At 45.0% G+C, this 15,847-nt stretch overlaps 1 protein-coding gene across 1 annotated transcript in view; it reads left to right on the forward strand.

Annotated features, from left to right (window-relative positions):
• TBC1D16 (TBC1 domain family member 16) overlaps window positions 1-14,217 on the forward strand; it is a 43,519-nt gene extending 29,302 nt beyond the window's left edge. The window contains exons 7-12 of the mRNA XM_044300118.1: window positions 3,141-3,289; window positions 3,815-3,949; window positions 4,124-4,310; window positions 5,214-5,393; window positions 11,576-11,722; window positions 13,172-14,217. Of these exons, the coding sequence (XP_044156053.1) occupies window positions 3,141-3,289; window positions 3,815-3,949; window positions 4,124-4,310; window positions 5,214-5,393; window positions 11,576-11,722; window positions 13,172-13,417 (1,044 nt within the window). The 3' untranslated portion in view covers window positions 13,418-14,217. The remainder of the gene's footprint in view (window positions 1-3,140; window positions 3,290-3,814; window positions 3,950-4,123; window positions 4,311-5,213; window positions 5,394-11,575; window positions 11,723-13,171) is intronic.
• Window positions 14,218-15,847: the final 1,630 nt, after the last annotated feature.

Genomic DNA, 15,847 nt, shown 5'->3' on the forward strand with positions numbered 1-15,847 from the left:
AGGTCCGGTGACTGTGGAGGCCAGGTCATCTGGCGCAGCACCCCATCACTCTCCTTCATGGTCAAATAGCCCTTACACAGCCTGGAGGTGTGTTTGGGGTCATTGTCCTGTTGAAAAATAAATGATGGTCCAACTAAACACAAACCGGATGGAATAGCATGCCGCTGCAAGATGCTGTGGTAGCCATGCTGGTTCAGTATGCCTTCAATTTTGAATAAATCCCCAACAGTGTCACCAGCAAAGCACCCCCACACCATCACACCTCCTCCTCCATGCTTCACGGTGGGAACCAGGCATGTCGAGTCCATCCGTTCACCTTTTCTGCGTCGCACAAAGACACGGTGGTTGGAACCAAAGATCTCAAATTTGGACTCATCAGACCAAAGCACAGATTTCCACTGGTCTAATGTCCATTCCTTGTGTTCTTTAGCCCAAACAAGTCTCTTCTGCTTGTTGCCTGTCCTTAGCAGTGGTTTCCTAGCAGATATTCTACCATGAAGGCCTGATTCACACAGTCTCCTCTTAACAGTTGTTCTAGAGATGTGTCTGCTGCTAGAACTCTGTGTGGCATTGACCTGGTCTCTAATCTGAGCTGCTGTTAACCTGCGATTTCTGAGGCTGGTGACTCGGATGAACTTATCCTCCGCAGCAGAGGTGACTCTTGGTCTTCCTTTCCTGGAGCGGTCAGCATGTGAGCCAGTTTCTTTGTAGCGCTTGATGGTTTTTGTGACTGCACTTGGGGACACTTTCAAAGTTTTCCCAATTTTTCGGACTGACTGACCTTCATTTCTTAAAGTAATGATGGCCACTCAATTTTCTTTACTTAGCTGCTTTTTTCTTGCCATAATACAAATTCTAACAGTCTATTCAGTAGGACTATCAGCTGTGTATCCACCTGACTTCTCCACAACGTAACTGATGGTCCCAACCCCATTTATAAGGCAAGCAATCCCACTTATTAAACCTGACAGGGCACACCTGTGAAGTGAAAACCATTTCAGGTGACTACCTCTTGAAGCTCAACAAGAGAATGCCAAGAGTGTGCAAAGCTATAATCAAAGCAAAAGGTGGCTACTTTGAAGAACCTAGAATGACATATTTTCAGTTATTTCACACTTTTTTGTTATGTATATAATTCCACATTTGTTAATTCATAGTTTTGATGCCTTCAGTGTGAATCTACAAGTTTTATAGTCATGAAAATAAAGAAAACTTTGAATGAGAAGGTGTGTCCAAACCTTTGGTCTGTACTGTATATATAAGTATAAGTTTGCTATATATATACAGACGTGGACAAAATTGTTGGTACCCTTTGGTCAATGAAAGAAAAAGTCACAATGGTCACAGAAATAACTTTAATCTGACAAAAGTAATAATAAATTAAAATTCTATAAATGTTAACCAATGAAAGTCAGACATTGTTTTTCAACCATGCTTCAACAGAATTATGTAAAAAAATAAACTCATGAAACAGGCATGGACAAAAATGATGGTACCCCTAACTTAATATTTTGTTGCGCAACCTTTTGAGGCAATCACTGCAATCAAACGCTTCCTGTAACTGTCAATGAGACATCTGCACCTCTCAGCAGGTATTTTGGCCCACTCCTCATGAGCAAACTGCTCCAGTTGTGTCCGGTTTGAAGGGTGCCTTTTCCAGACTGCATGTTTCAGCTCCTTCCAAAGATGCTCAATAGGATTGAGGTCAGGGCTCATAGAAGGCCACTTTAGAATAGTCCAATTTTTTCCTCTTAGCCATTCTTGGGTGTTTTTAGCGGTGTGTTTTGGGTCATTGTCCTGTTGCAAGACCCATGACCTGCGACTGAGACCAAGCTTTCTGACACTGGCTAGTACATTTCTCTCTAGAATTCCTTGATAGTCTTGAGATTTCATTGTACCCTGCACAGATTCAAGACACCCTGTGCCAGACGCAGCAAAGCAGCCCCAGAACATAACAGAGCCTCCTCCATGTTTCACAGTAGGGACAGTGTTCTTTTCTTGATATGCTTCATTTTTTCGTCTGTGAACATACAGCTGATGTGCCTTGGCAAAAACTTCGATTTTTGTCTCATCTGTCCACAGGACATTCTCCCAGAAGCTTTGTGGCTTGTCAACATGTAGTTTGGCATATTCCAGTCTTGCTTTTTTATGATTCGTTTTCAACAATGGTGTCCTCCTTGGTCGTCTCCCATGTAGTCCACTTTGGCTCAAACAACGACGGATGGTGCGATCTGACACTGATGTTCCTTGAGCATGAAGTTCACCTTGAATCTCTTTAGAAGTCTTTCTAGGCTCTTTTGTTACCATTCGGATTATCCGTCTCTTAGATTTGTCATCAATTTTCCTCCTGCGGCCACGTCCAGGGAGGTTGGCTACAGTCCCATGGATCTTAAACTTATGAATAATATGTGCAACTGTACTCACAGGAACATCTAGTTGCTTGGAGATGGTCTTATAGCCTTTACCTTTAACATGCTTGTCTATAATTTTCTTTCTGATCTCTTGAGACAGCTCTTTCCTTTGCTTCCTCTGGTCCATGTCGAGTGTGGTACACACCATATCACCAAACAACACAGTGATTACCTGGAGCCATATATATAGGCCCAATGGCTGATTACAAGGTTGTAGACACCTGTGATGCTAATTAGTGGACACACCTTGAATTAACATGTCCCTTTGGTCACATTATGTTCTGTGTTTTCTAGGGGTACCATCATTTTTGTCCATGCCTGTTTCATGAGTTTATTTTTTTACATAATTCTGTTGAAGCATGGTTGAAAAACAATGTCTGACTTTCATTGGTTAACATTTATAGAATTTTAATTTATTATTACTTTTGTCAGATTAAAGTTATTTCTGTGACCATTGTGACTTTTTCTTTCATTGACCAAAGGGTACCAACAATTTTGTCCACGTCTGTATATCTCTAATAATAATATTTTGGTGCTTCTAAAGTTTCCTTTTCTTTGTTTCATTTCCTCTATCTTTCTGCATCATCTTTCACTCTTTTGGCATACATTGGATCAGTTAAAGGCTATGGATGCGTTTGGTGACTATCAGAGATGCGAATGTATGCTTACTGAAAAGTGTACATGTCACCGTGACGGATTTATGCCTCCCCTTAATTTATTCTGTTCTAGGCCATTTTCTTCGGTGGCATTGAGCCATCCCTTCGAGGGGAAGTGTGGCCATTTCTTTTTGGATATTATAGCTGGGAATCTGCTTCAGAGGAACGTGAAGCTCTGCGGGTTCAGAGAAGAGAGGAATATGCCCAGATCCAGAATAAAAGGTATACATGGGAATCGTGCTGTTATTATACATTACGTAGGCTAAGAGTAGAAAATAATCTAAATTCTCTAGTAAGTAGCATGAAAATAGCCAGTGTTTTAGCATACTGTGTACCACATTTTTCGCTATAAGGCAAACCTGACCATAACACACGACACACACAGGTTATATAGGAGGAAAATTAGAAAACAATATTTTTCAGCAGGCCTCGGATCAGAGACCCGATCCTCAGGTCACAGTGGGTACTTACGCGCACCATGTACTGAGGCGTTATGCAATCGGGACTCAGCACGGCATCGGCAGAATACCAGGGAGCGGTGAGTAAAGACAGCATCAGGAGCACTGTCTTCACCGCTCCCCGGTCTCCGTGTACTAGTGAGTGTTTCCATAATTCGTATTTACTCCATATGACGCACTGACATTTTCTCCCAAAAGTGAGGGGAAAAAGTGTGTCTTATGGAGCAAAAATATGGTGCATAGGTATGGTCAGTAATTTTTATTCACCTTTTTGTTTCTTAATCTTCAGACTTTCCATGAGTCCTGATGCCCAGAAAGCTTTCTGGAGGAATGTTCAGTTTACTGTGGACAAGGACGTTGTGAGAACGGATCGTAGCAATCAGTTTTTTCGAGGAGAGGATAATCCCAATGTGGAGGCCATGAGGTAACCCATTACCAAAATAATATTTCTTCCTATAGGTGTATAATGGTGTATTCAAGAGGAGAGCGCTCCGTAGCGAGCACTCTTCATATAGTATATATGTACATTCACAGGCCTGTTGTATATGTTTCCTTGGGTCTTTCCATTCTAATGACTGCAGCGATTGTTCTTCCCTAGGAGGATCTTGTTGAATTACGCTGTATATTGCCCTGGGGTGGGCTACTCCCAAGGAATGTCGGACCTGGTCGCCCCGCTGCTGACAGAAGTGCTGGACGAGTCCGACACCTTCTGGTGCTTTGTTGGCCTCATGCAGAATACTATTTTTATCAGCTCGCCCTGCGACGAGGACATGGAAAAGCAATTAGTAAGTGCCCCATGGTTCATGATAGTACATGACTTGACCGTGTGAGTGTGATCACAACACATGTCCTGGATACGCTATCCGTGAGCTACGGATCGCTCTGTACAGAGACATTGAAGAGTCTATTGTAAGGGTTGGAGATCCGCGCCTCTGGTGGTCCAATGATCCCCATTCACGGGTTCCAGGCAGCCGCTTCCCCATTGACATCAATGAAGTGCCAGCCATGCTTGTACACTAAGCTCTTCATTGACAACTAGAACTGAGCATCTTCAATAGACTCCAATGGTGAGACCAACACGCAAGCACGGCTACCTATTGCCTCTTCTGCAACACAGCTACAACCCTTTTTTAAAGGCCTATGCACATCTTTATGGCATGTCTGTAAATGTCCATTGTATTCTCCTCTCCGTCCCTCTGCATGTCGCTATGGCCTCCTGCTCCTCAGCTGTTAAAGGGACTGTATCACCCTTTTATTTTTAACCTCCTGTGACCGTTCAGGTCCCTAAATCCGCATCCGTGCAGATAAAAAAACGTACACCAAGGGCTCAGTCGGACGACAATTTTGCAGAACGGTTGCGGACACATTCATTTCAATGGGGCCACAAAAGTCCTCGCAAGAAAGATAGAGCAAGTCCTATTCTTGTCCGCAATTGCGGACAAGAATAGTCATTTCTATCATAGGGCCGGCCATGTGTGGTCCGCAAAATGTGGAACACACACATCCGGTATCCTTGTTTTGTGGATCCGAAATTTGCGGACCGCAAAACACTACAGCCGTCTGAATGAGCACATAGGTTTGCATGAGCACTGTAGATACAAAACCATAGAATAATGCAGACTATTTTAACCAGGTTTGGAGAAATTTTTGTAAATAAAGCAAATTGCCTTATTATCTATATATTTCAGATGTATCTCCGTGAGTTACTTCGACTCACGCACCCGCGTTTCTACAAACACCTGCTCTCTCTGGGAGAAGACGGCCTCCAGATGCTGTTTTGCCACCGATGGATCCTGCTTTGTTTCAAAAGAGAATTTTCGGATTCTGATGCCCTAAGGATGTGGGAATCATGTTGGGCGCATTATCAGGTACTACTCATAACTTATAACTCTTACTACTACTGAAATCTGCAGGAGGAGCGGAGCAGATCAATATGTAGATTAATGGGAAAAGGTTCTGCAAAACTTGTAATATCGTTCATATACATTTCTGCTTATTCTGTCCTTAGGAGTCATGTGGGTGGTCCTACTCGTTGATTGACAGCCTTCCCTGTATGATTAGTCATGTCAGCTGTCTGATAGGACCACCTACATGATTTCTAAGGGGAGATTTAAAGTGTAAAATGGCATTTTTTTTTTCCTTCTAATGTGTAGGGACAGTGATGGGAACATTTTTCGAATGCACTTTATTTAGAGAACTTGGGCATTTATATGAGAAAACTTACGCTGAAATGTCCCTTAGCAGCGCTCTCTATGTCTCTCCTGCTCAATAGCCAGTGCTGACTGCACGATCCGCCCTGCTTCTCCTGGTAGCCGCTCCAGGGATACAGAATTATTGCTGATCAGTGTCAGTGTAGCAGGAGGGCAGAGCAAATCTATATATGCATAGTGCATATGTGAATTTCTTGTAATAGATAGGAGCTAGCAGGGAGGGAAAAAGAATTAACCCCGGCCATCTTCACAGTGAACGCTGTTCTGTACTGTGTAGACAGACATGCCTTAGCAACACTTATTTAGAGAGCACTGCAAGGGATATTTGAGGGCGGGTTTTCTCATATAAATGTACAGATTTTCTAAAGTGTATTAGAAAAATGTTCCTTATCACTGTCAAGAGACATTAGGGCTCATGCCACACGACCGTTGGATGTTTTGTAGTCCGCAAAACACGGATACCTGCTGTGTGCATTCGCATTTTGCAGAACGGAAGGGCCGGCCCCTAATAGAACAGTCCTATCCTAGTCCGTAATGCAAACAATATTAGGATATGTTCTCTCTTTTTTTTTTTTTTTGCAGAACGGCCATACAGACATACGGCCACATTAAAAAATTTTTTGCTAACCCATTGAAGTGAATGGTCCCTCATACAGTCCCCCCCCCCCAAAAAAAGGAACAAACACGGAAAAAAAATACATTCATGTGCATGAGTTCTTAGAAGCAAAAACAAAATGGCAGTCACACTTTAAATCTCTGCTTAGGAGTCATGTGGGCGGTCCCATCAGTGACAGCTAATATGATTTAGGGCTGCAACGATTAATCGATGTAATCGATTATATTCGATAACTGGATTCGTTGTCGACGAATCCAGTTATCGAATAATCGCCGATTCGTTGCTATGCGGGCGGGCGGTCGCTGCATCTTTATTTAACCTTTTTACAATGACGCTCCTGTAACAGCCAGGCAGAGCGGACGGCGGCGTAACGTCACTCACATCACGTGACACGCCTGCTCCGCCTCCTTCATTCATGAAGTGGGCGGAGCAGGTGCGTCACGTGATTGAGTGACGTTACGCCGCCGTCCGCTCTGCCTGGCTGTTACAGGAGCGGGAGCGTCATTGTAAAAAGGTAAAATAAAGATGCAAGCATCGGGGCCGGGGCTGTTATGGGGAGGGGGGGGGAGGATCTGTCTATGGCACTGCTATGGGAAGGGGGGTCTGTGTATAGCACTGCTATGGGGAGGGGGGAGGATCTGTCTATGGCACTGCTATGGGGAGGGGGGTCTGTGTATAGCACTGCTATGGGGAGGGGGGGTCTGTGTATGGCACTGCTATGGGGAGGAGGGGGGGGTCTGTGTATGGCACTGCTATGGGGAGGGGGGAGGATCTGTCTATGGCACTGCTATGGGGAGGGGGGTCTGTGTATAGCACTGCTATGGAGAGGAGGGGGGGGGGGGGTCTGTGTATGGCACTGCTATGGGAAGGGGGATCTGTGCACTGTTATGCCCATAACAGTGCACATATCCCCCTCTCCATAACTGTGCCACCCACAGATCCCCCTCTCCAAAACAGCGCCACCAACAGATCCCCCTCTCCAAAACAGCGCCACCCACAGATCCCCCTCTCCATAACTGCGCCACCCACAGATCCCCCTCTCCATAACTGCGCCGCCCACAGATCCCCCTCTCCATAACTGCGCCGCCCACAGATCCCCCTCTCCATAACTGCGCCGCCCACAGATCCCCCTCTCCATAACTGCGCCGTCCACAGATCCCCCTCTCCATAACTACGCCGTCCACAGATCCCCCTCTCCATAACTACGCCGTCCACAGATCCCCCTCTCCATAACTACGCCGTCCACAGATCCCCCTCTCCATAACTACGCCGTCCACAGATCCCCCTCTCCATAACTGTGTCGTCCACAGATCCCCCATAATAGTGTCGTCCACAATTTGTTTTAATATGGCCTTTGAACATAATTTTTCAAGTAAGATCATATAAACCTCTCTGTTTTGTAATTTTGTCGTTTTTCCCGATTAATCTTAGAAATTAATCGGCAACTAATCGATTATTCAAATAATCGTTAGCTGCAGCCCTAATATGATTAATCATACAGGGATGGCTGTCAATCAATGAGTAGGACCGCCCGCATGACTCCTAAGGACAGAATAAGCAGAGATTTATATGAACTAAATAGTGCTGAGCGAAACGAGGTTCATCCGAAGTCGCTTCGTTCAAAACTTCGGAATTATACTGTACTGATCATCAGTCTCCGTTCAGTATTAGAATGTATGGGCTCCGATGAGCCGAAGTCAGTTATTCGCGAAGTGGAAAAACACTTTAAAAATGAAAACCCAAACTCTGCTTCAGTTTCGACTGGTACCTTAGAACCGAAGCAGAGTTTGGTTTTCCACTTTAAAAATCACTTACCGAGGTTATTCAACGAAGTCACGCGCGACTTTGCGAATCGGAGCCCATACACTCTAATACTGTATGGAGACGGATCTCCGGACAGTATTATTCCGAAGTTTTGAACTAAGTGACTTTGGATGAACCCGTTTTGAACTAAGTGACTTTGGATGAACCCTCCAAAGCTCGCTTTGCTCAACACTAGAACTAAATTACAAGGTTTGCTGAATCTTTTTTTTCCATAAATCTATCTAAAAATAAACGTCAGCTACACTTTAAATGAACAAATTAGTTTTGCTTAATCTTTCCCTATCAATCTATATATCAATCTGCTCAGCTCCTTCCGCTCCTATAAGGTGCTCCCTGCAGATCACTGCATTTTCATGGTGATCGGTTCACCAATTACATTCATACAACTAGATGTGCATTTCATGAAGGAGGTACATGGGGCTTGAAAAGAGCTGAAAGTTGGTGTGCGTTCATCATTTAATTTGGGGGTACTATATCTCCTTTGGGAGAGAGCGCCTTAAAGGGGTTGTCCAGGTTCAGAGCTGAACCTGGACAGCCCTCCATTTTCACCCCGGCAGCCCCCCTGACATGAGCATCGGAGCAGTTCATGCTCCGATGCTCTCCTTTGCCCTGCGCTAAATCGCGCAGGGCAAAGGCATTTTTCTGAGTTCCGGTGACGTACTGGGCTCTCCATGGGGCTGACAGGAACCCCGGTGACGTCACCGGCACTGATGGGCGGGATTTGGCTTTGCCCTAGCCAGTAAAACGGCTAGGGCAGAGCTAAAGCCCGCCCCTCAGAGCCGGTGCCGTCACCGAACACACTGCTGGGCAGAAGTTACCGCCCGGCAGTGTGTTATTAAAAACAAAAGAGCCCGTGCCCTGCGCGATCTAGCGCAGGGCACTGGAGCGCATCGGAGCATGAGATGCTCCGATGCTAGGCTCAGGGGGGCTACCGGGGTGAAAATAAGGGTATGTCCGGGTTCAGCTCTGAACCCGGACAACCCCTTTAATGGGCATGAGGAGGCTTATAGGCCACACATGCTCCTCTGGAATTCTGGGAATAAAGGGACGCAAATGAGCTCATAACAAGCTCTGCCTCTAAAGCCACCAGATGTAAGGCAGCTATCCTATAAGTCAACGTTTGACCCTTTAAACAGACCTTGAGACATGACTCTGATATTAAATAAGCCAGCACCTCGCCCCGAAACAGCTGTCTGCAGATGTGATGCTGGCTTATTTAATATCCGAGTCTTGTCTCAATGCCTAATTAAAGGGTCGAACATGTGCGGTCCGCTAATTGCGGAAGGTACGTGGGCCAGTATCTGCGTTTTGAAAATCCTCAATTTGCAGACCGCAAAACACTACGGTCGTGTGAATGCGCCCTTATTCTGAGGATGATGGCAATATGAAATCACTGGTAAGTTCCCACTCGCATACTTGACCGTGGTCATCCAAGGAAATGTATTGGGGAAGGCCATGGTAATCATGATTAGGATGATGATCGGAATAGATGACTTGGATAATTGCTGGCTCAGTGGTTAGCACTGGTGCCTTGCAACACCAGGGTCCTAGGTTTTAGATTTAGATTGTGATCCCCATTTGAGACCAGGACCAGTGTGAGTGATGACTCTGTACAGCGCTGCAGATTATGTAAGCGCCATATCGGCAAGCAAAATCAATAAATATGCACTTTCTATAAATCTTGTACAGGTCCTTCTCAAAAAATTAGCATATTGTGATAAAGTTCATTATTTTCTGTAATGTACTGATAAACATTAGACTTTCATATATTTTAGATTCATTACACACAACTGAAGTAGTTCAAGCCTTTTATTATTTTAATATTGATGATTTTGGCATACAGCTCATGAAAACCCAAATTTCCTATCTCAAAAAATTAGCATATTTCATCCGACCAATAAAAGAAAAGTTTTTTTAATACAAAAAAAGTCAACCTTCAAATAATTATGTTCAGTTCTGCACTCAATACTTGGTCGGGAATCCTTTTGCAGAAATCACTGCTTCAATGCAGCGTGGCATGGAGGCAATCAGCCTGTGGCACTGCTGAGGTGTTATGGAGGCCCAGGATGCTTCGATAGCGGCCTTAAGCTCATCCAGAGTGTTAGGTCTTGCGTCTCTCAACTTTCTCTTCCCAATATCCCACAGATTCTCTATGGGGTTCAGGTCAGGAGAGTTGGCAGGCCAATTGAGCCCAGTAATACCATGGTCAGTAAACCATTTACCAGTGGTTTTGGCACTGTGAGCAGGTGCCAGGTCGTGCTGAAAAATGAAATCTTCATCTCCATAAAGCTTTTCAGCAGATGGAAGCATGAAGTGCTCCAAAATCTCCTGATAGCTAGGTGCATTGACCCTGCCCTTCATAAAACACAGTGGACCAACACCAGCAGCTGACATGGCACCCCAGACCATCACTGACTGTGGGTACTTGACACTGGACTTCAGGCATTTTGGCATTTCCCTCTCCCCAGTCTTCCTCCAGACTCTGGCACCTTGATTTCCGAATGACATGCAACAGTCCAGTGCTGCTTCTCTGTAGCCCAGGTCAGGCGCTTCTGCCGCTGTTTCTGGTTCAAAAGTGGCTTGACCTGGGGAATGCGGCACCTGTAGCCCATTTCCTGCACACGCCTGTACACGGGGGCTCTGGATGTTTCTACTCCAGACTCAGTCCACTGCTTCCGCAGGTCCCCCAAGGTCTGGAATCGGTCCTTCTCCACAATCTTCCTCAGGGTCCGGTCACCTCTTCTCGTTGTGCAGCGTTTTCTGCCACACTTTTTCCTTCCCATAGACTTCCCACTGAGGTGCCTTGATACAGCACTCTGGGAACAGCCTATTCATTCAGAAATTTCTTTCTGTGTCTTACCCTCTTGCTTGAGGGTGTCAATGATGGCCTTCTGGACAGCAGCCAGGTCGGCAGTCTTACCCATGATTGCGGTTTGGAGTAATGAACCAGGCTGGGAGTTTTTAAAAGCCTCAGGAATCTTTTGCAGGTGTTTAGAGTTAATTAGTTGATTCAGATAATTAGGTTAATAGCTCGTTTAGAGAACCTTTTCATGATATGCTAATTTTTTTAGATAGGAATTTTGGGTTTTCATGAGCTGTATGCCAAAATCATCAATATTAAAACAATAAAAGGCTTGAACTACTTCAGTTGGTGTGTAATGAATCTAAAATATATGAAAGTCTAATGTTTATCAGTACATTACAGAAAATAATGAACTTTATCACAATATGCTAATTTTTTGAGAAGGACCTGTATATCCTCCTTCTTTGTTCCTATATAATTGGGTTGTCTGGGATGTGGACTTTCTCACATGACGTGGATTATGGGTGTAGTAGTACAGTTCTTACACAAAGGTAGATGTTTTAGAGCATCAAGTGATTTTGTGCCTTTCTCCATCAGACCGATTACTTCCACCTGTTTCTGTGCGTCGCCATCATTGTTCTTTACGGTGAGGATGTCATTGAGCAGCAGCTGCCGACGGACCAGATGCTGCTGCATTTCAGTAACTTGGCTATGCACATGAATGGAGAGCTGGTCCTCAAGAAGGTGAGGAGATCTTTGCCATGAAGCACTATACTTTGCATCTCCTTTAAAGGGGGATTCTGAGATTTTGATACTGAAGACCTTTCCTCAGGATAGGTCATCAGTATCTGATCGGTGGGGCCCGACACCCGGGACCCCCACCGATCAGCTGTTTGAGAGGACACCGGTGCTCCATGTGAGCGCCGCGGCCTTCTCCGTGCTCACCAAGCACAGCGCCATAAATTGTATAGCGGCTGTGCTTGGTATTGTACCCTGCATCATTCACTTCAGTGATGCTGAGGACGATACCAAGCACAGCCGCTATACAATGTGTGTGTGCATGTTGAACACGTAGAAGGTCGTGGCGCTCACATGGAGCACCAGTGTCCTCTCAAACAGCTGATCGGCGGGTGTCGAACCCCACCAATCAGATACTGATGACCTATCAAAATCTCAGAAACCTCCTTTAATTATTAAAGGGGATTTCCAGCAAGGAAAAGAAAAGTGGGCTCAGAATGGGTTACAATTTATTTTTTTTTATTTTTTTTAAAGAACTGACACCTGACCGATCCCCTGCAGCTCCAGTTCTGATACAGCCTTGTACCTCACATGGATCCAGAGATCTCCACATTCACTGCTCCAATTGCTCTTCTAGATTCTCTTCAGCCAGGCAGCTCAGGGAGCGTGCCCTTTCTGCTGCAGCTCGCTCCCTGTAACTGCCACAGCTTCTAGCAGAATATATGGTTGCTGGCAATTGAAGATTTAAACTGAGCACAAATTTATAAAAATCAAATAAAAATTATGATTTAAAAAAAAAAATGAGCACAAAGAACAAACAGCAGGTGGCGCTATACAAAGTCATTTTATTGAATAGCTCAGCAGCTATACTAAATTATTAATTACACGCAGTTACAAAAAGATTCAGATCCAGGTGCTGGTTTGAAAAAAGTCGAATATGTTTTGTGACACAATCCCATGTAGTCTTAAAGGGGTTTTCTGGGATTTTACTGCTGATGACCTATCCTCAGGATAGGTCATCAGTATCCGATCAGTGGCGGTCTGACACCTGGGACTGATCAACTGTTTGAGAAGGCACCGACGCTCCTGTAATCGCCGCTGCCTTTGCTGTTCTCACCAAGCACAGCAACGTACATTGTATAGCAGCTGTGCTTGGTATCCCACCCGGCCCCATTGCAGTGAATAGAGCGTACGGCGCTGTGCTTGGTAAGCACGGAGGAGGCCACGGCGCTCACAGGAGAGCCTCTACCTTCTCAAACAGCTGATTGGTGTCGGACCCCCACCGATCAGATACTGATGACGACCTAGTAAAATCCTGGAAAACCCCTTTAAATTACTCATTGTAAATTGGCATTCATTTATGTAACCAGTTATACTGATTTAAACTTATGATTCATTTCCTGCTGCACTTTTGATGTTTATTTTTTTTTTATACATGTTTTTTATTGTATTTAGGCAAGAAGTCTACTTTATCAATTTCGGCTCTCGCCCAAAATTCCCTGCAGCCTCCATGACTTATGTAAGTTGTGTGGCCCCGGTATGTGGGACAGTGGCTATATACCGGCCATAGAATGTACCGGTGAACACCCGGACTCCGAAAGCTGTTTGTACGGAGGAACTGTAGAAGAACCTATTCCAATGTCGCCCAAAAAAAGCAAGAAAAAACACAAATCGCTTGATGTTTTCACCTTTAGGAAATAGAGAAATTGCCTACAAGGGACAACATCACAAGGACGTGATGGAAGGACTCCGCACATGTCCATAGCACACTATCAGCCGATGGGCCACACTTTGGACTACCGCACACATGGACATGTTGGTTTAGGAATGGTTTTATTTTATACTTAAGGATTCTTTTGCATTGACTATAAGGTTTTCAAATCTAGTTAGCGAGCCTTTGCCAGCGAAGCACAATCCTGTACTCCCTCCTTTCCCCCCTAAATTCTATTTCAAAGTAAACGTGTACTATAAATCAAATAAATCTGTTGGCGGGATTTTAGCCAATCAGTGCTTTCTAATTAAATTGATTTTTAATTATTTATTTTTGTTTTTGTTTCTTTTATTATTTTCTATTATTATTGCAATTAAAAGCCAATTGGGTGACTTATGACTACCAACGCTTTAAAGGGGTTCTCCAGGCTGCAGATATTGATGACCTATTCTCAGGACAGTTAATGGAGCTGGAGGCAGACGGTCCATACAAAGAGTAGTGGTCGTGCCGGGGTTACTCCAGCTCGGCTCTCAATCAGTGCACCGGCACTGGGGACTACACAGTGTATGGAGCCTTCTGATTCCATGCCGGGTGTCGGACCCCACCGATCTAATACTGACGACCTATCCTGAGAATAGGTCATCAATATCTATAGCCCGGAGAACCCCTTTAATTAGACAAGCATTTGCCCCTGCATTGCATCAGTGGCAGAGAGACAAATTACTTGAAGCCAGGTCTTTTATGTAAACTGTACTGTTCATAGCATTGTAAATAAATCGCATTTTCACAGCCACGTTGTCCTTTTCAAATTTCTGGAATACAAAAAATGTCAAAGATTTTAATACTGATGAACTATCCCCTGGATAAGGTCATCAGTATTTGATCGGTGGGAGTCTGACACCCGAGACCCTTCCCAATCCGCTATTTGAAAGGGCACGCGGCGCTGTGTCAGTGCCGCGGCCTTCTCTGTGCTTACCAAGCACAGCGCCGTACATTGTATAGCGACTCAGCCCCATTCACTTCAATGGGGCTGAGCTGCACCTAGGCCATGTGACTGATGAATGTATCATCACTGGGTTAGGAAAAGTTGAGAGAAGGCCGCGGCGCTACAGCGGGGGTCCCGGGTGTTGGACCCTTACCGATCAGATACTGATGACCTATCCTGAGGGGCTGTCCTATATTGCTGGCCTATCCTCAGGAGAGGTCATCAATATCAGATCAGCGGGGGTCTGACACACGGCACCCCCTCCCATCAGCTGCATGAGGAGACGGCGCGTGCCGTGAGCACGCACCGTCTCCCGTCTCTCTTCCTGTTCACAGCTGCTTTGCCATAGACTGCACACGACACTGCGCGCACCTTCCCTTCATACAGCTTATCGACAGGAGCATGTTATAGAGCAGGAGGAGCTTAGCAGATTGATGTATAGTTTTATGGAAAAAGATTCAGTAAAACTTTTTATTCATTTAAATTCCTGCTCGTTCTGGACTGAGAAGTCCAGGAGGCGGTCCTATTAGTGACTGACAGCTATCTCTGTATACACAGTCATAGAGGGAAGGCCCACAATTAGCAGGAATTTAAATGCATAAATTACAACTTATACTGAATATTTTCCCACAAAACTATAGATCAATCTACTCAGCTCATCCTATTCTATAACATGCTGTCTGCAACTCAGACACTGGGCTCAACGTAAGATACCAACGCCATACATGTACGGCGCAGAAATGCGGGACACAAATACCAGCGCCGTACATGTACGGCGGGCTGATCGGGCGGGTGCAGGAGCTGCGCCCACCTGATCAGCAGCAGGGGTCCGGCGGTCACTGATAGCTGGACCCCTGCTGTATGCATCGGCATCCGTGAAAACGCACATTAACCCTCGCACTGCCGTGGTCAGCACTGACTGCGGGGTGGCAATCTGGTCCCCCTCGCTGCTGTGACGGGGACCCGATGGCAGGTAAGGCAGCCCGATGCCTTCTATAGGCATTGTGGCTGCCTTCTGTGACAGCCTGTCAGATCCAGCCCCCTGGATCTCATAGGCAAGCAGGTGAAGTGTAATACACTTACAGCCAATGCATTACAATACAGAAGTATTGTGATGCATTGTAAAGGGAATCAGACCCCCAAATGTTGAAGTCCTAGAGTGGGACAAAAAATAAAGCTTCAAGTAAAAATAAAAAAAAATAAAAAAAAAAAAACTTCTTCCAAAATAAAGTTAAAAATAAAAGTAGACATATTGGGTATCACCGCGTCCGTATCGACAAAAAATAAAAGTAGACATATTGGGTATCACCGCGTCCGTATCGACCGGCTCTATAAAAGTATCACATGAACTAACCCCTCAGGTGAACACCGTCAAAACTAAAAGTGCAACACCAAGCAATCAAAAAAGCGTATGCCCCCCAAAATAGAACCAATC

Source organism: Bufo gargarizans, chromosome 6, assembly GCF_014858855.1.
Source record: "Bufo gargarizans isolate SCDJY-AF-19 chromosome 6, ASM1485885v1, whole genome shotgun sequence".
In the NCBI taxonomy this organism is placed as follows: domain Eukaryota; kingdom Metazoa; phylum Chordata; class Amphibia; order Anura; family Bufonidae; genus Bufo; species Bufo gargarizans.